Raw genomic sequence first — 20,539 nt, 5'->3', positions numbered from 1 at the left:
CACACGAATGTTGTCAAAAATAGAGAAAGCTGCATCTACCCAATGGGGGTACTTTGGCCCAATAAGCCAAATTTGGGTAAATGCAACTTTTCTTATGTTTGGGTCGAAAGAACTCAATTTTGCGTTAAATCAACCCAAAATTGAGTATATTTTTCTAATGGAATTAAAGCCAAACTACCTAGTGGGGACCTTGGAAATTTACCCAAAATTGAGTTATTGGGCTCAACTACGGAATTGCGTTGAAACAACCCAAAATTGAGTTGAATTCCGTCTCCGTGTATGATTGAATTGTTTGCTTCAATGATGGAATGATTTCGAAGCCTGCGGTAGAACTTTGACAGCTGCGGTAGAACTCTGCGGCTACCGCAAACCGGAAAATTTTCTTACCAAACGTAATAATTGAAGGAAAAGCTACGTGAAATTGTAATGATTAACGTGATTTTTTCTAGGATGGTTGGCTCGATCTAATTGGTCGAGAATATTTTTATTATTTACAACATAAAAAAACAATAATGAACGATTGACGAAGCAAATTCTCAGTTTATGAGTAACCGAAGAACTCTAAGCTGAGAAGTTGGCTTTATCTCAATAGGGGTGTAATTCTAGACAGAAGAAAAAGAAAGTTCGTGTATTCTATCCATGAAATGAAACAGTTATAGGGTAGATGTACCAATAGTGGAGGTACTAAGCACGATTGAACTTCATTTAACCGCCATAATTCAAGAAGCACAATTAATGCACATGTTGATGTTGTAACGGGAAGTACCGACCATTGACTTAATGAGAAAAATGATTTCATCGTAGTAATCCACGGCATGTCAGTGAAAAATAATACCTCCACTATTGGTACACTGTTCCTTTAGTTGCGGTATATTTTTAATTTGTGTTCCTATAGTTGCGGTATACGTTGTTTTCTTATGGGATCCTCCACTATAGGAACACTTTACCGCAACTATTGGTACAAGCAAGAACAGTTTTAGCAATTTTAGTGATATTTCATCAGTTTTAAAGCAATTTGAACGCTGTTTTCAATTATTTCGTGTATCAACAAGCCAATACGTCGATTGGCAGTGTCGGTTCTGTGGCTAAGGCAATACAATCAGTGAAAACGGCACTACCGCAACTATAGGAACACCCACAACTAAGGGAACACTTACCCTACACTAGAATCAACTACACACTTAAATCAAAATGCCAATATCAGCTGTGCAGATCAAGGTTAAATTTCGTTTGCTGCACAGTATTAAAGATTCATGCAAATTTAAGCTATATCTAATGCACATGAATGGAATGCCACAGATTCGTGTGAAATTAAGCGTTTTCTGCTGAATCCTCAAAGCCCTGCTAAGAAATTCAATGGAAATGTTGTTGCTTTCAATTGTCTATGAATCAAAATGCATGTGCATTAGAAAGCGTGTATTTTTACGCTTGTTTTAAGATTATGAGAAGCGACTTTCTAAGATTTCCACAATTCTAGTCCGTTTAATATTCAGATTTTTTATCTGTGTGACAGTAAAAGTGACGTTCGATGTCAGCGGTACCCAAAGGTGCTGCTTTAAATAAACTTGATTTTTTGCTCACATATTAGGGATGGTACACAAATTATGTCACGTTAAATTTCAACTTTTTTGACCCCCTCCCCCCCTTTGTCACGTTTTTTGTTTGAGTCCTCCGCAATTTTTGTAAGGCTTGTCACGCTTGGCTTGACAACCTCCCCCCCCCTCGGAGCGTGACGTAATTTGTGCATGATCCCTTAGGTCAAATTCATTTGCTGACTGCTCGGCTGTACGGATCTCGGAAAGAATGAAAATTAGTTGAACTCAACTGAGTGTGTACTTCCACTGAACGAATAAGTGTCTCATGGCTTATTAAATCACAAAATCACATAAGACAGTTTTGTCCATTACAACAGAATCTGTTGACATTATATAGCTTTGATTTATCTACTTCCATTTGAAATTAAGGCTACCATCGAGCTTGAGAGAACAAAAACTGCCTTTTTATAATATAATCATGGTATATTTGAAAATAATGAACAAAAATTTAAAATAAAAAAAAATGTTCGGGATCCCTCGGTGGATTTTTTTGGGGAACACGTCAAATGAAAGCTAAAAACCTATATTTTCGAATGGTGAAAGATTTAGCGATGCCTATTTTTTTGAGATAATATTGTTCTACCAGACACGCCGTGTGATAAGAGCGACGATGGAAGGTGTGCAAAATTGTGTGAAGGTTTCAGGCGAACATTCCAGTTCGTTTGGACTCCGCCGAGGACTACGACAAGGTGATGGACTTTCTTGCCAGTTGTTCAATATTGCGCTAGAAGGTGTTATGCGGAGAACTGGGGTACGATTACGATATTCAGTCAATTTGTTTGCTTCGCGGATGATATGGACATTGTCGGCCGAACATTAAAAAAGGTGGCAGACCTGTACACCCGCCTGAAACGCGAAGCAGCAAAAGTTGAACTGGCGGTGAATGCGACCAAGACTAAGTACATGCTAGCTGGTAGGGCCAAGCGCAACAGGGCTCGCCTAGGTAGCAGTGTTACGATCAGAGTTCCTCGCTGTCACTATCAACGCCTAAAATTTGCTGATTTGTACAGGCCGACTGCGATACAATTCGAATCAATCTACATCATATCAACATCACGCTGTCTACTCCATCACAAGTGCATTGATGGCGATAGACTATGGATATCATTGATGGGTTAAGTTTAGCCTTAAATTAAGCAGTTAAAATGGCCATTTATTAGTACGATATTTTTGACAGTGTTGCAGATAGGTTGAAACTTTTTGTTGGTCACTGAAAAACAGTAAGAGCATGGATAATTACCACGTGATCACTCAATCCGCAGTGATTATGATCTAGAGTGCAATGTAGCATCACTGCTGTTGGTTGTCAAATCAAAGTGATATTGATAGTTCGCAAGTGATAGTGATAGTTTTAGATCATCAGCCATCAGCTGATATGATTGATATTAAGCAACTCTGGTTACGATAGACGGGGATACGTTCGAAGTGGTCGACGAGTTCGTCTACCTTGGATCCTTGCTGACGGCTGACAATAACTTTAGCCGTGAAATACGAAGGCACTTCATCAGTGGAAGTCAGGCCTTGTATTGGTCTCAAGAAGCTTCGGTCAAAAAAGATTCACACCCGCACCAAATGTATCATGTACAAAACGCTCATATGGCCGGTAGTTCTCTACGGACATGGAATGTGGACGATGCTCGAGGAGGGCATGCAAGCACTTGGAGTCTTCGAACGTCGGGTGCTTAGGAGGATCTTTAGCGGTGTGTGGCTGCGAAGGATGAACCACGAGCTCGCCCAACTCTAAGGCGAACCCAGTATCCAGAAGGTGGCCAAAGCTGGAAGGATACGATGGGCAGGGCATATGTAATGCCGGACAGCAACCCTGCAAAAATGATGTTCGTTTCGGATCCGGTTGGTACAATAAGGCGTGGAGCGCAGCGAGCTAGGTGGGCGGATCAAGTGCGTATCGATTTGGCGAGCGTGGGGCAGAACCGAGGATGGAGAGATGCGGCCACGAACCGAGTATTGTGGCGTGAAATTGTTGATTCAGTGTTATCTGTTTAGATATTAACTAAATAAATGAAATGAAAATAGATGACTGATTAATGGATGATTATTTCTTTTCTCTCTGTATTAATAACAATATGGTGGTCTCTAGAGATTCATGCTGTTTATTAACTTAATACCAGATTACATAGCAAAACGGCTTCGAAACATCCTTCAAGTACACCCACCGGTGGTCAATAACCTTGCAAAAAACTAATGAAGTCAATACCTATGAAAGGATTAGCGAATTTTCGTATCTTGCTTTCTAATAAATACTCTCATGATTAAATGCTGAATGATGAATGAACATGCAATTTATATTAAAAAATTCTTCATTGCTTACAATAAATGGAAACCGAGCGAAACCGAAATGAGCCTTCTGGTAATCGTTGTTGGCCTTCGCACTATCTGTAGAGATCTACTCTTACAAGTTACTATTTCACTGTATTGGCAGCCTAACAGTGTTACAAAGTGGCATCGATTCAAATGCTAGCGTGTATGTGTGGATTATGCTAATCTATTCCTTACCAAGCGAAACGGAACTTTGATCTAGAAACAACTAACTATATAAAATTGTGACTTTACAAAAAACAATCAAAGCTTCGTTTCACTTAGAAAGCAACAAAAAATCCCCCGTCAGCTTTCATTCAGCCCCGTTCTCGTTTGATAGGCACAGCAGCAGGCTTTCAAATGGCGGATGAAATTGAATTTTTATTTAAATTACCCTGGTCATTGTGAAATCCGTATGGAAACATAATTAGAGGAAAGCCAAGACGTGTCCTCCACTCGAGAATGGTTTAAGCTGTGATAATGAAAACAGAGGGATTTTTTGCGAAACGTTTTAAAAACTGAGCTTATCTATGAGCGTGTGCGAGTTTGATGAGATGCATGCAATTTGAGTGAGAAAAAAATGGGGAGGGAAGTTTTGCAGTGTTCGTTGAATGGGGTATGAAAATGCATCACCCGGGAGGTGGTGAATGGGCCGAGTCGTTCGTTGAAAATGAATAAATATAATGCAGATGGTGACGATGAATGGTGGCGGTGACGATGGTGCACCATTTTGTGGACGGAAATATTCTGGTCTGGTGAGGAAATGTTTTCTGCCGGGTTCGGTGGTGGTCCAATTGGTGGCAGCCGGGGGGAAATGTTGCATTTAATTAAAAATATTTCATCCTTGCTGCACTTGAACACTTCTTTGGACGAATGTCGTCGTAGAGGCAATCTTTTCCGGATCAATTGCACACAGATGGCCGTTTGCTGGGGGATGAATCCGCAAAAGGATTTAGCACAAATTGAATACATTGTAGAGGCAGATTGGCGTCCGGCTCAACGTCTGAGAAATCCTTCAGATATTGCGCGAACAAACGCTCACACATGCAATTTCTTGTTCGCCGTAAGCCGTTGTTGTTTTCTCGTTAAATCAATATCCAATTGCTGCCTGGGATGACATTCGCTGTCCACGCGAATAACGTGGGTAATTATTGTTGCGAGGAACGATTAATTAAATGTCAGAGCAATTAATTTCGTTCTTATTGGATGTAGATGGAGCATTGGTTCGGAATTGCCTGAGGTTGTGTTTTAACTTCTTTCCAATTTCTTCGCTGCACCTGAGAAAAGGAAACAAAGAAATCATTTAAAAGCTTAAAGGAGTTTGTGAGAATGTTATTGATGTAGTTTTTAAGGATGACAATAGAAATATTCAATTCAATATTGCAATTTTAGAGATACCGTGATGCATCAATATTCGGACGCTTGAGCACGGGAAAATTTCCATTTCAGTTTCAGTTAAGTTTTCCTTAAATGAAGAATAAGTTCAAATATTTTATGGACAGTTTTTCATTAGAACTAGGTATTACTGACAAATTTTATGTTAAGATTAAATTTATAATATGTAGAATCGCTGATTTCATAAAGTATGCCTTGTCCTTAAGATTCAAGAATCTATTATTCAATCATCAGCAATATTGAAAAAAAAGTACCAGATTTTTCGTTCAAATTTTCATGAATCTACATGAAAATCTATTATTGCATTACAGAGAGCAAGCAATTGCAATCTTAAGATTCAATATTGAGCAAAATCCGGACAATTTCGAATCAAAATTCGGACAGCAGCTCGTAACATGCATTTTTTATGAAGTATTTCATAAGAATAACTTTAATCGATGAAATACCTCATTCATAACAACATAAAGCACGAACGAGCTCCATCATACATGATTGAATGGAACAGAATTATATTTTAACTTGGACTACCTCACCTGAAGCCAGAGATATCCGATTCGGAGCAGTGGGTTCGAAATGCTGCTATGATAATATAAGGTGGTTATAGAACGAAGCCACACCTCAAATTTTCAAGACCACAAGTTCTTAGAACCAAATAGCGCCCAACGTTGAAAATTTATCCCATTGGTTACTACCAGCATGCATGCAATTTGATTGATTTTCAACGCGAACTGTTGTCAGATTCTCCTGTCTTGTGCATTTAAAAATTCAAAGTTTGGCTTCGTTTTATATCACCTTAAATTAAATAATTTTAGGTATTCAAAATGGAATGTCTTTTGAATACCTAAAATTATTTATCATTTATTTATTCATCAATGACACTTTTTAAAACGACGTCGTATTCATATTATTCAATTACCCGCTCGAACACGTAAAACACACCACTTTAAAATAATGTCCGGTTTTAGAACCACTTGCCTGTAATTCCGGACAGTCTCTGTTCACAACTTTAAATGGCTATTTACACCATATTTTGAGACTACCATGTTACAAAATCTTCAAAAAATCGTCGTTTTCACTTTTAGGCTGCAATCACAAATATAACAATATAATATAAGTTCGTTTTCGTTTCGTTTCGTTTTGATTCATATTACGGACACTTAAGGCCTCAGTGAAGTATAACTCACAAAAAAGCATGTAAAATAAATCACTTCGTATGATTCCTCTACGGTACCGAACCTTCAAACCTCTTAACTTTCGAATGGTGGGTGAAGATTTTGATTTCAAAACATGAATAATTTTAAATAAATAGAAATGTGTCGACTTTACATGATTTTTATTCCGGACGCTTCTTTACCTTTACCTCATATTCCAGACACTTCGATTTTAATTCCGGACAAGTCAAAAAAAAATCATAAACAGAAAAGTCAGATCATCAAATGAAATCATTAAACCACTAGATATCTATAAAAAATGCTCATTAAAACAAGCCTTGAAAGTGAGAACTATTGAACGGCGAAAATTGAAAGATTTCGTGTGAAATGTTTCCCAAACAAAGTAGAGTGTCCGGAATTTGAAGCTGTCCGTAATATGAATCAAAACGATAACTGGAGGAACATTTTTGTTTTTATTCCTATCAATTTTTTTTCAATGGTAACTAGATTATAAATGATAGTGAAATGAGCAACGGTGTTATCATTATAAATTATGTGTAAAATCAAACATATAAACATTCAATTTTACTCATAATTGATAAATGTTATCAGAATGTCCGGATATTGATACCGTCTGGATTTTGATTCACCACGGTACCGTAATCCGGGGTAAAATTGATCAGTTTTTATGATATTTATTGAAATTTTGGGCCTCGTGGCCGTGTGGTTAGTGTCACCAGGCATTTAAGCGCATCGTGTCATGGGGTGTGGGTTCGATTCCCGCTGCAGCCATTGAAACTTTTCGTCAGGAATGTTTCTCTGCTGTGCCACTGGAGCATGCTTGTCCGTTGTCTAGTGTTAAGTTACAGTCTGTGCAGCTAAATGGGTGAAGACGGTGTCCGTGTTTTTTTTATTTTTTTTAAAGACTTTTACATTTTGAGTTATTTGAGTGTGTTTACCATAAATTACACAACACGCCTAAATGTAGGCAATTTACTAAGGAAATGTTGCATTCTTCACAGTAAATTGTTAATTTTGCTAAACCAAACAAACTTTTAAACATTTTGACAACGTAATTGTTTTCGACGATACATTTTTCTAGTAAAAACAGCATTTTCTTCGCTAATATCATTTGCAGAACTCATGTGAGGCATGAATCTTTGGTAGTGTCATCCGTAATCATGGAAATCGCTTGGAAATCGCTGCTTGGAAAAGTTTAAAAAATACGCATAAACGCAACCAAATTTTCAATAAAACATCATTTTTATAAGCTTTTGCAGCCGTTCCATAAAAAACCGGTGTATTGGGTCACCGGATTCCGTGAAAATAAGGATACACGTGTTTTGGGATTTTTTGATTAGGGTGACCATTTCAGAAATAGAGTGACCAGAAAAATCGCGATCTTGCATTGTTTTTATTTTTGAAAAAAAAAAATATAGCTTTTGAACCGCTTGACCGATTTTTAATTTTCTTGGACGAAATGAAAGCTAAAGATTTTTTTTTTTACATGAAATTGTTTTTTTTACATGAAAAAATAAAAAAAATACCGTTTTTTCGTGTTTTGAAGGCGTCGGGACAAAAGGGGCTATTTCTGTTCTCATTTTTTTTAAAGTTCAGAAAATTTAACATTTACTGTCAAATTGTCAGCGATGCATGTTTTTTAGTTTTTGAGGTAATTTTTTTTTTTTAAATAAAAAATCAGTCATTTTACATCGGCACACACTGTAAGTCTCAACGCATTAGACTTCTTATGTAAAAAAAAATCATAACTTTTGAACAGCTCACCCGATTCCCAATCTTTTTTTTTATGGAATGGATGCTTAAGATTTCAACTTTTCAATTAAATTGAAAACTCAGGAAAAAACTTTTTTTTACATAAAACAATATATAAAAGTTTCTAGTTTTCTAGGAAATTTTTATATTTATTTGTTTTTCATGTTAAATTTTTTTTTCCGGGTTTAATATTTTTTTTCAAAAGTTATAATGCGCTGAGACCAACAGTGTGTGCCGATGAAAAATGACTGATTTATCATTTTCAAAAAATTATATACAGTTAACTCTCCCTTACTCGATATTCCGTATCTCGATATCGAGTTAGAGAACCATAGTAAAAATTGGTTTTCATGGCTAACTCGATGGTCGCTTGGATCGCAGTTGCATTGGTTTTATGTTCTGTAATTCGATACCTCCCTAACTCGATGGTCCCTTCAATATCGAGTAAGGGAGAGATAACTGTATCTCCAAAACTATAAAAAGACGTAACGCCAGAAAAGAAGAAGAATTTAGAGCATTTCGTTAGAACACAACTTTTTAGTACAGTTAAACCTCCATGAGTCGATGTTCCATTACTCGATATCGACTCATGGGGGTTTTTTCCCTCTTCCAAATTTTTTGTTAAAATAAATAAATAAATAAATAAATATCGACTCATGGAACCATACTAAACATCAAATTTCATGGTTACCATGATGGTCCCCTCAAACAGCTTTCCTCAGCATTGCAGTTCCATGACTCGATATTTCCATAAGTCGATGGTCCCTTCAATATCGACTCATGAAGGGTTGACTGTAGTTCTTCAAATAAACGAGTTTTAAAATTTGGAAGCACCGAAAATTATATACGCATGATTTGCTACTTTTTAATTTGGCAACATGGTGCATTTTAGGTAGGAAAGTGGGTGGCAAAGCCGTCTTCAGCATCACCCGTTCGATGGAGGTGCCAAGTAGTTGTTGATACTAGTTTCAATTCAATGTTCATATATTCTTGTGGTTTTCACTAGATAGAAGAACGGTGTCTTAAGCATAGTTGTTACGTAGTTCAAGGTCTACCCCGTGGTGATCCTATTTTTCGGGAATTTATCCACTAGACGGGGCTAGTGAGCATACAAACTATGCACAAACTCTACAGTTATATGCATGTTTCAAAAGATCATGATCATTTAGAAGGATGATTTCTTCGAAAAATTTGCCCAGGTGGCTTGATTTTTCGACAAGTTTGTCCAGGTTGAAAATTGCTTTCAACTGAACATTTTGGAATCCAAAATGGCGGCCTGGAATCAAAATGGCGACTTCTGGTCCATGAAGATCATTGTATCTTATGATTAGAATGATGATGGAAGATTTTTTCTACAAGTTTGTCCAGGTTGAAAATTGCATTCATTTGAACATTTTGGAATTCAAGATGGCGGCCTAGAAAACAAAATGGCGACTTTCAGTCCAAGAAAATTGTTAGGAATCAATGCATAATGGGTGTTTGTACTCAATAAGTTCCCAACCAGTTTTATAGATTCGCGTCGAACCCACCTGCTCTAGTACTGCAATTGAGCAGACGATAGCAGTAATGCTAGAAATGAATAGCATAGATTTTGATTTCATCAGTTGTAGTAGCTAACTAAGTTTCATAAGATTAAGAATCATGAAATAAAATTATTCCAAATTGAGCTTCCAGAGCATAAGGTATTCCCCAATTGTATCCAAATTAAGTTTGAAGTGAATAAAGTGAAATTCCAAGTGCGAGTAGTTTCCATTCGAGTAGAAGAAAGACTCCTGGCGGAAGTAAGCGACAACTTCGGGAGCTTTTATAGTGAAGTAGCCGGTAGCGCCGCTCCCGCCGAGTATTGTGACTACCCTACAGGATATGAGCGTTTTAGCCACCGCTGCAATTCCAACGGAAACCGCGAACCTGCCCCAACAATGGGTATTTTCAGAACGGTCTCGTTAAGTAGGTGTTGGTAATCGATGTGTTACGGTCCTGTAATGCTGTCAACCATATGTGGAGCATGAAACTCACCACTTGAAGAGATGGCGTCTTCGGCAAATTTATCCAGTAAGGTAAGGACTATCCTTGTTAGAGTCAAATGATTCAAAACTTTATCACCGGGCAACAGCAGTAAGCATGAAACTTTTGTTTTTCAAATCAACAGTTTCTCAAATCTTCAGTCTTATTCCTTCCTCCTCGGTGTTAATTTATAGTGTACAGATTCCGAAATGTTCCATATATTTCAAAGGTTAGAAAGATATGTTAAATAATCTGTGAAAGGATATCGTGTTTGAGTTGAAAAAGCATGATGCTGACAAAAGTGTACGGTAATCTGTTGAAATTGGGTAACGAAACAGGTATTAAGTTTGAACTTCACTACGTCTTTATTTTGTGACGTGACAGAAAATCTTAAGTTTATTTAAGTACAGGCCCATCCCTTTTTACAAACATCTGAACATGTCAAGACAAGGCAAGGAGGCAGCCCTCATTGTAAGGCATAGGACTTGACAAACAAAAACATCCCAAGCATTTGAAACTATTAGATTGAATTGACAAATTGATGTGAAATTTGCCAAATAGTTACATGTCTTCTCGATGAGAATCGAACTCATGACTCCCTGTTCACTAGATAGGGCGCGTTCCCCTACATCACGAGAGGACTCATGGACTCAGAATTGAATTGTAAAGTATATGTAATGTTTAGTTTTTCGGTAGTTATTAAACTTCCACTCAACTGGTTAGCCGTAAAACCACGAATCATAATTAACAAGCAACGAACTCATATTCCGTAACCGGAGTTTTTTTTTTGAGAGTTTTGTTGAAATGTTTCTGGGCTTTCTGTTATTGATTTATCCAAAAACATCGTCAACAATTTTCAACAATTAAAAATTTCCAAGGAACTTCTAAGGAACGCTTTACGTAGCACTCTGTAGAAATAAACTTCAGAGGGATTAAGCCTGGAATTGCTAGGATTTCTCAAAGCCTATTCAAAAAAGTCCTAAGTTCGAAATGATTTAGAAATTTGCATTGTGATTCATTTAGGGTAAAACATCTCGAAATTCGAAGATGGCCATCACAATGGCCGACTTGTGTTCCTACTTACGTTTTCAAATCCACTAAATTGGAGAAATAGTAGGCAAACGAACCATATCTTTTTTTAAGCTTTCTTCTAGTGCACAAAGCCAAAATAAAGCGTGCCCTGTTGTTGGAAGCTTTTTTTTTCGCGAGATTAGTGCTTTTGAAGATTCAATGCTATCTTAGCAGTTGGATTCCAAACTGTTTCACCTTAAGAACATTTCTAGAATAACATCCAGAAATGCTTCGACGTTTATTATCGACCTACTCTGAAAATTCAGCATAATTGCAGGGAAATTTGTGTAACAATATAATGTACGACAGAAGCTCCTAAAATATTTTTCGGATAATCGATGGGAAACTTCCTTGACCAGTCACTAAGAGAAATCTTGATATGAATATGCTGTAGTAATACCTAGTTCAAGGCTAAGTATCCCGTTCTTCGTTTTGGTAGCCATATTAACTTTGCAGCACTCCATTCCGAAGTAATAATATTCATTCCTCATTAAAAACATCGAGTTTAAAAAATTATCACTTTATACGCTTACATACGAAAAGTATGCTAATACTTTTTCAGCTATGTCAATGCAAAACCAAATGATTTTTATTAAACTCCAACATCTTCTGAGATATCCGCAAAATAAAAGATTCATGCACACATGCACTGCCTGGTGGCGGAATTTTACTTGAGCAGTGTTGCTAGCTGTGACAAAGTTTTGAACTCTTGATGAAAACCTGGATTACAGTTGAAAAGTATTGCTATGTTGCTAAGCATTCTATTTTTCAATTGCGCTCAAGTTTTATGGTTTTGATCTTTTCTTTATTCTTCTTAAACAATGGTGCCAACCACATGAACATTTGTGCTTCGGCCGACTGCATGGCACGCAACACTTCCTTCCACTTTGTTGAACATTCGGTATCGTTACCTTTAACCTTTCAGTCGTCGCGCGATTCGCAAAACTACCACGCTGCAGCTGTGAACGAAAGGCGAGGTTTTTTACCAGTGTTGTACAAAATACAACAGCGCGACGACTGAAGTGTTAAAACTTATTGATATTTGTATATCACACCTCCATATAAATGACTCTGTTGATAACAATCGAGCAGTGTTGCCATCTATTACCAAAATATGAAAACATGAACAGTCATTTTAGAAAGTGCTTCAACTTTGCCGAATACAGTTAATTCTCCCTTACTCGATATTCCGTAACTCGATATCGAGTTAGAGAACCATACTAAAAGTTGGTTTTCATGGCTACCTCGATGGTCCCTTGGATCGCATTTGCACTGGTTTGGGTTCTATAACTCGATACCTCCCTAACTCGATGGTCCCTTCAACATCGAGTTACGAAGAGTTGACTGTATCTCGAATCAGTATTTCCACATCTACACGATGCATTTTTCAAAAACATAATCATAAACTTGTTTTTTTTATGATTGATTTTTTTACGACCCCCCGAAAACGGTCGTAAAAAGAGGTTGGGGTTCAAAATTGTGACAAACATTAGCAACAATCATCAAAGACGTGTACACATTCAGCCATTCCATGAAAAACCGATCTAGTGGGTCACCGAATTCCGTGAAAATTTGCTGTTCTGTTCCTTATCCGAAACAAGGATACACGTGTTTTGGATTTTTTGATAAGGGTGACCATCTTCGAAATCGGGTGACCAAAAAAATCGCGATTTCGCGAAATATATTTTTTTTTTTCAAATTATAACTTTTGAACCGCTTGACCGATTTTCAATTTTCTTGGACCAAACGAAAGATTTTGACTTAACAAGAAAAATATAAAATTTTACAAAATTAGTTTTTTTGTTTACATGAACATAAATAAAAAAACATTTTTTCGTGTTTTGAAGGGCTCGGGACAAAAGCGGCTATTGCTGCTCTCATTTTTCTTGAAAGTTCAAAAAATTTAACGTTTACTGTCAAATTTTCAGCGATGTATGTTTTTAGTTTTTGAGATATATTTTTTTGATAATAAAAACTCATTCATTTTTCATCGGCATACACTGTAGGTCTCAGCGCATTAGGTTTTTTTATTAAAAAAAATAATAACTTTTGAACAGCTTAACCGATTTCCAATTTTTCGTTTATGGAATTAAAGCTTAGGATTTAAACTATTCAGAAAAATATATAAAACTTTGAATTAACATAAAAATTTCCTGACAAACTTTTTTTTCAGGGTTTTTTTTTTAATTTTTCTGAAAAGTTGAAATCTTAAGCTTTCATTCGATAAAAAAGATTGGAAATCGTTTGAGCTATTCAAAAGTTATGAAATAAAATTCAGTTCAATTCACAGATAAAATTGATGTGGAATTTAATGAATAAAAAAACCTTAACAGATAACTACACATCGTTGGTAGAATTCCCAGCTAAAACAGCGTTGGAGGTATTGGTAAAATATTGCTGAGAGACACTTTAAACCTCTTTTGAAATATCTGAGAAAGAATTTCTAGAATCCCTGGAGAAATTACTTGAGAAATCTCAATGGGTATTTTTAGTAGAGGACTTCTTGAAAGCTTAAAATAATCTCCGATGGAATTACGTTGAAATTTCCTGAAACTTTTCAAGAGAGAGGCTGCAGATGTCCTTTCAAAGCCTAAAGAAATTCGTACTGAACGAGCAAAGCCTAAAGGATATCTAAAAAAATACATTATAAAAGTCAAGAAATGAGTCTGAGTTCAAGAGTAATGTATGTGTTTTCTGTAAATCTCAATTCAGAGCATAATCTGCCCATGGTTCGATATCACATCTGCTTTCCTTGAATTATCTTCTCACGGTTCGGGTTGCAGATCATCTTCTTATAAAAAGCACGATGAACAATTGCAAAAATGATCAGATTATCAGAATAGCTCTCAGCAAATGCTTGAGTAGCTGAGAAGCATGATTGTTAGTCTCTGATGCTAATTGAAATCAGTCGAAACCAACAGTCAGAAAAATTTTGAATGCAAAACTTCCAAAGAAGGAAAACCCTTTGTTAAGAATGCAATTAAAATGTCCATAAACACTCTAAAGTATGAAAAACAGCCGACATTTATAAGAAGACAACATTTCAATTGAAAAAATAAATAAATGTGACATCTATGAAGAACAGCCAATGTTTAAAAGAAGGAACAATCGTCGAATGTATAACTCCAAAAGAAAAGCCAATATTTAAAAGAAGGACAAATCTCTATTGAAAATGTATCAAATTAAAATCTAATAATAATTACTCTATGTTTTGGAGTATCAAAATAATGACTACCAACGTTTAGAAAATGAATCTTTTGTTTCGAAAATAATAGCCTTAAAACAAATTATTGCTTCAAACGGTAGTTCTAAAGAACAGCTATTATTGAAAAGAAGGAAAAACTTCAGATTAAAAGGGAGAAATTTGTGGTCAAAATGTTAGCAACTGAGTGTACGATAATCTTTTCAACGGTACAATTTGGACCTTTCGTTCTTTTGTTTCCATTTGAACTTTTTTTCCATTCGACCTTTTGTCCATTCGACCTTTTGTCCATTCGACCTTTTGTCCATTCGACCTTTTGTCCTTCGACAACACTCTGAATCATTTCACACTGTGTTCTACTTACCACTATTATCGAATCCATCACTGCCCGCTGGAAGTTCGCCGTTCTGCTCCGGGTGCGGCCGATCCAGAAAAACGTGACATCGACGACGAAGACGACGCCGGTGACATATTGGCAAACGGATTCCCATGCTGGCGAGTATACAGATCGTGAATGGCCATCAATATGCGGCGCCTTGCGCCCAACGGTCTAATATCCAGATTCAGCAAGTCCTGATCGGTGAGCGTCTGAAACACGGTCATGTCAATTTCACCGTTGATGAAGTTTTCTATAAAGAGAAATTTATTGTGTGTTTAAAATCGCAATTATGGTAACAGACCTCAGGACTCACTGATGTAATGCTCCAGGCCCAGGCTGGTCAGAATGGAAGTGACGTCATTGTACTGCGATAGCTGCTCACGTTGACGCATCGGAGTGACCTCGATCATCGTGGTAGTCATGTTGAGGCGTGAATCGTTGCCGCTACTGCTGCTGCTACCGCTGTTGTTAACCCAACTGAGATCGCAAGCCTCCAGCGGGGCTGGCGATGTCTGACTAAGACCCAATCCCTGCCAGGCCGGTGTCGGGGTCCGAATTTCTCCCTGCTGCGGCGATAGATGCATCGCTTTGTAGCCAGCAACGACACGTGGGTCAAAGTTGAACACGAAGGTATCGTTGAGAGTGCTCTGCGTAAAAGATCCGGTTAGCTTTAACCTTCTTGGACGTACGAAGGTTTAGATGACTTACCTTCTGCTCGTAGGCCATCGGCGTCCGCTGGTCCGAAAGATCCGTCTGGTACTGGGGACTGTCACTGTAGCTAAGATGGCGGCACCGGTTCAAAGCCGCTACACTACTAATACCGCTTGTGTCCGGAGAACTGTTGATGAGCGACGTGGAAGCTGAACCTGAAGAGCTCGGTATCGATTGGAGTTGTTGATCTAGCGAACTATTACTGCAATTGAGACTATGGTAGCCACTGGAATGGTCACCTCCAGCGCTACTGTTACTTGTATTTTGGCATGACATGCCCGCATCGGAACTACGCCCACCTAACTGTAGACGGTGCTGTTGTTGTGCTCCGGGAACTTGCAAATGCGTCTGTCGGAGTGATGTGTTCATAGCATGCAGTTGTGATTTTCCCAAACCTGGTGGCATTGCCAAAGGGTGGTGCATTTTAGAAGTTCCCATCTGGAGGTTTTGGAATTGATTGCGCATTTGATTTAAAGCGAATTCCTGAGGTGGGGTCGGCGATGGCCATGCATTTGTCGCAAATGGCATTGGGTTTATTGGCGACAGTGGAGAGAAGGGTTGAGGAGTCGGACCGGCCAACAGTTGGGATACATTTTGGGAATTCTGTGCTTGCTCGTTTGGCCCCAGATACGATCGGGGTACCTCTGCCACCACCTTTGGTCCGGTGCATTTAAGCAGCTGATGGCGTGCCTCGTAAATATTGGAGATAAACTTTTCGATTCCCTTGATGACGATGCAAAGGGTGCTCTGGCGAGATTTCTGTCGTACCGAAATGAAAACGTCATGCGAATACATCAGCTTGGCTATCTCTTCGGAGTCGACGGTGTTCTCCGGGTAGTCGAATATTAATGCAATCGGAAGATTTCCCTGTGTTTAATTGAAAACAGATTTTACATTGCAATTAGGACTCATGCTTGGCTTCAAGACAATCTGATAAACGATTCAGATGATGTATTTTAATTGTTCCGGAAATAGAGATTGCTTACTATTAGCTGTTGTCTGGCCAGGTAGACGCCATTTATCGTGCCGGTAATGGTCACCTGGGAGCGCTTGATTGGCTTGATGTTCACATCGTTTGCATCTGGAAACATTATCTGGGCGTACAGGGGGATAGAAAGAGAAATTGGTCATATTGTGGGCTTATGGTGTTCAGTATCTATAGTTACAAGCAAAACTCCCATCGATGAATAAAACAATTGATGGTTTTTGATCAGTTATTATAAAATGGCTTTCAGTGTCTGGTGGTGTAGGGTAGGAAAATGATAATCGAATTATTTTATAATAAAGTCTTTGCAACCTGCAATGGTATGTGTTTTTTTATCACATTTTCCAAGACTTGCGCATATGTATAGTTAAGCAGCGCAACAAAAATTGCATTTTTGCGCGTCTCAAGGATCAAATTATGAGTCTATAGTAGATTTGGGATTGCTGTATCTTAAGCCGTTCTCAGAAATGTTCAACAACGTCACAGTTTTTAATTACAATCGGTTTTTTTCAGCATGCTGATGGAAACTGCTCCATACAAAATTCTTCGTTTCTCTTGTCTTGCAAAAAACAATACTTTTTTTTAACGCTCGAAAAATAACTTTTGAGCATCGAAAATATTGTGAACTTTGTTGATAACTATTGTTTTAGACATGAAGTTTGAATTCTGTTGCATATTACGCAAATCAATTGCCATACCAGCTAGCAAACTTGTAAACAAGTTGGCTGAAATAGTCAAATTTGGCATTTTCAACAGTTAATATCTCAAAAACTAGACGTGCTCTGATACTTTTGAAAATGGTTTGGATTCAGCAAACCCTTTATTTAGTGAATGGCATTATTTTGGTGCTTAAGACAAAAACGTGTTCCGCAGTGTTATGTATTGTGACGACTTTTTATATTCGTTTTTTAATACCTCATAATGACTTGGGATCGAAGAGCCCGGCAACAATATTTTAACAACTACCGAAAAGCTATATAATTTGCAATTTGATTAGATGGACAAATTGATGTGAAGATTTGCGAAAAAGTTACACGTCTTCTCAGTGAGAATCGAACTCACGACTCCCCGATCTCTAGTTCTGGCGCGTTACCACTACGCCATGAGAGTACTCATGAACGCAGAAGTTAACCTGAATTAAATTTCAGCTCAATAATCACGTGGTCCTTTTTCGCAAAGTGCACCTCTTTCGGAAGAATTAGATGCCCATCCAAACACAACGCTTTCTATTGTATATCCAATGCCTAGCCCGAGAGCGCATTATTTTTTAGGTAATGAAATAGCACACAACACTAGCCAGCAACTGTACTGGCTGAGGTTTCTATTGTGTGGGCTTCCAGTGGGTCGCGACGTTTTCAGACGACCGGTTGTCACAGAACACTATTTTTATGGTAAGGAAGGTAAGCAACACATGGGAGATTGGATTCTCAAATATATTTAAATTTCGAATCGCCCTAATGTATATATCGATCAATCACCTTACGTTTTTGAGTTTTAATTAAAAAATAATTAGAATAATCATTGTTCTTAAAAATATATTGGAAATTTCACTATGAAATTTCAAGAAAAACTGATTCCATAATAAATTACTTCAAGAACTCTAATGGGAATTCTTGAAATAGTTTGTGTGTGGTATCTTTGTGATGCTTATTCAGTAATATCCGGTGAGAAAATGTATTATTATTTTTGCAAGCATTTGATAATACAACAATGCTAGAAGCATTTATCTAAAAAAAAAGTGGAAACTATAAGACAAACATTCTAAGATCATGGATAAAGCAGGAGAAGAATATCCTGCAGAAGTCACTAAAGGAGCTTATTGTATTACTTCTGATATACTTTCTTGATAAAAATGATGTGTCGGGAAGAATTTAAGAAAGAAAACCTCAAAAAATCTTTTGACTGAGAAATTGTTGAAATGCTTCTGAAGAAAGTAGTGCAACAGTCCTATCAAGAATCGGCAGAGTAGTAACCGAATTTTAGGAAAAATCCTGGGTTGATTTTGAAAGGATTCCGAAATAAATTGAAATAAAAACAAATTTCATGAGGATTTCGTAGCACAGCGCTTGAAGGCATCCCTGTTGAAACTTTTGGTTGAATAGTTTTGCAGAAAACGCTAGGAGGAATACATAAAAACTCATCGTGATTTAAAAGAATTTCCAGATTAATTGCTGAACATGTGTTAGGATTAGATACCTAGAAGATTTTTTTTTCAAATTCAAAGAAAAAATCAATGATCAACCGCTGTTAATTTGATGAATATTTGGAGTAATGCCTGAAGATCAAATACATCGCATACACTCCCGTGCATAAGTTTGGGTTCACTTCCTAAAAACATACAAAAGTGTTCAGTCCATATCTCTGAAATTACACGTCCAGTGCCGCATTCGAAAGGCAAAGAGTTATTCTTACTTCGTATGTAGTTTTCCAAAAACTTTTTATGAATTTTGTATACTAAATTATAACTTGAAGTTGTGACATTTTTCAAAAAACACACTGAAAAAACATAGCTAATTTCCTCAGCATTAGATCGACCAAAATATTGGAACAAGGTGTCATTAGAATCGTGATCTTATAAATCTTTGAAGGGCGCTCACAAAATGTTTGCGGAAAAATCGTAAAACTATTCAAAATCAATGAAACAGTCATTCAAGTCATCGTCCAAAAGTTTGGGTTCACCCCTTAGTTTGATGCTAATCGTGCAAAAGTTTGGGTTCACATGTTATTGTTTCACTAGAATATTACGGCTAAGGAACAATTGTCACCCAACACGCACTAACAAAGACATTGGCATCTCCTATTCTTGTTGAAACAATTTAATTCCGCAACATCAGATTGTAACCACATGAACAGAATAATCGATCACCACGTGCGCAACGATTTTCTGGGCATTGCATTGCAAATTTCGATGACTTTCTCCGTGTTGGTAAACATTGACACATTATCGAACAGCATCCAAATTTGGTTTTGTGTTTAAAGTAATTGATTACCGTGATGAATCAAAATTCAGACGAGACCAATATCCGGACACTCTGGTGAAATTCATTTATTTCAATATTAAATATCCTTCCAAATATAAGAACATTATTCCTACGATTCATGTTAACTACTGTTCACCATGGATCAATGCACGGGATCACTATTTGATGGTTTAGCGGTGCCGTGTTATTTATGTGACCATGGAAACGAGTGAATATGGCACCGCTCAAATGTCAAATTAGTGAACACGTGCATTGCTCCATGGACCGATGCACGAGTTCACTAATTTGACGTTTGAGCGGTGCCGAATTCATTGGTTTCCATGGCCACATAAATAACACGGCACCACTAAAATGTCAAATAGTGAACTCGTGCATTGATCCATTGTTACGTGAATTTATATCAATTTAGCCTTGTAAAACATTAGTAAAGACATAAACAAATGTCAGCTTCACTCGGATACGCTTTTTCTAAATTAACGAAACCTGAAGAAAATCTACTCAATGCGGCATCGTAATTCGACGATTCGTCACGTGTTTGTTCATATGTGATACATGTTCTGTAGTGTTTAGTTCGTATTTTGTTCTTGGTAAATTCAATAGTTTTGAAGAAATGACTAAACATACAAATAATTCTGTACTGGAAAAAACTGTACGGATACTTATACTATAGTTTTGAATCCAGACGCAGTGCTTTAGCATCAAATTTGTCTAGATTAATCAATAAATATTACGTTATAATTGTTCGAAAACTTGGAATATAGATCGAAAATAACATCGTTGTGATTTTTAACAATATTAACTGAAAATGAGTGTAAATAATGTGTAATTATCGGGCGGGATGATTCAAACATCACAGTATCTTTTCAAGACTTGTAAAACACCGTTCTATAATGTTTCAGGATCATCCAACAGAGTAACAACATTGTTTTAACAAATCCATGGATTCTTCTTCTTCTTTCTGGCGTTACGTCCCCAC

The 20,539-nt window shown here is 37.2% G+C and overlaps 1 protein-coding gene across 2 annotated transcripts in view; it reads right to left on the bottom strand.

The window, feature by feature from the left end:
• Positions 1-3,865: 3,865 nt before the first annotated feature.
• LOC5572940 (protein bicaudal C) overlaps positions 3,866-20,539 on the bottom strand; it is a 59,241-nt gene continuing 42,567 nt past the window's right edge. For both annotated transcript variants that reach the window (XM_001660610.2, XM_021846850.1), the window contains exons 7-11: positions 16,584-16,691; positions 15,595-16,464; positions 15,200-15,533; positions 14,872-15,136; positions 3,866-5,188 (exon numbers count right to left, since the gene is read on the bottom strand). In XM_001660610.2, the coding sequence (XP_001660660.2) occupies positions 14,889-15,136; positions 15,200-15,533; positions 15,595-16,464; positions 16,584-16,691 (1,560 nt within the window). In that variant the 3' untranslated portion in view covers positions 3,866-5,188; positions 14,872-14,888. The remainder of the gene's footprint in view (positions 5,189-14,871; positions 15,137-15,199; positions 15,534-15,594; positions 16,465-16,583; positions 16,692-20,539) is intronic.

This window comes from Aedes aegypti, chromosome 2 (genome assembly GCF_002204515.2).
Source record: "Aedes aegypti strain LVP_AGWG chromosome 2, AaegL5.0 Primary Assembly, whole genome shotgun sequence".
Taxonomy (NCBI): Eukaryota; Metazoa; Arthropoda; class Insecta; order Diptera; family Culicidae; genus Aedes; species Aedes aegypti.
The sequence above is the reverse complement of the archived record's forward strand: the minus strand, read 5'-3'. Positions and strand labels throughout refer to the sequence as shown.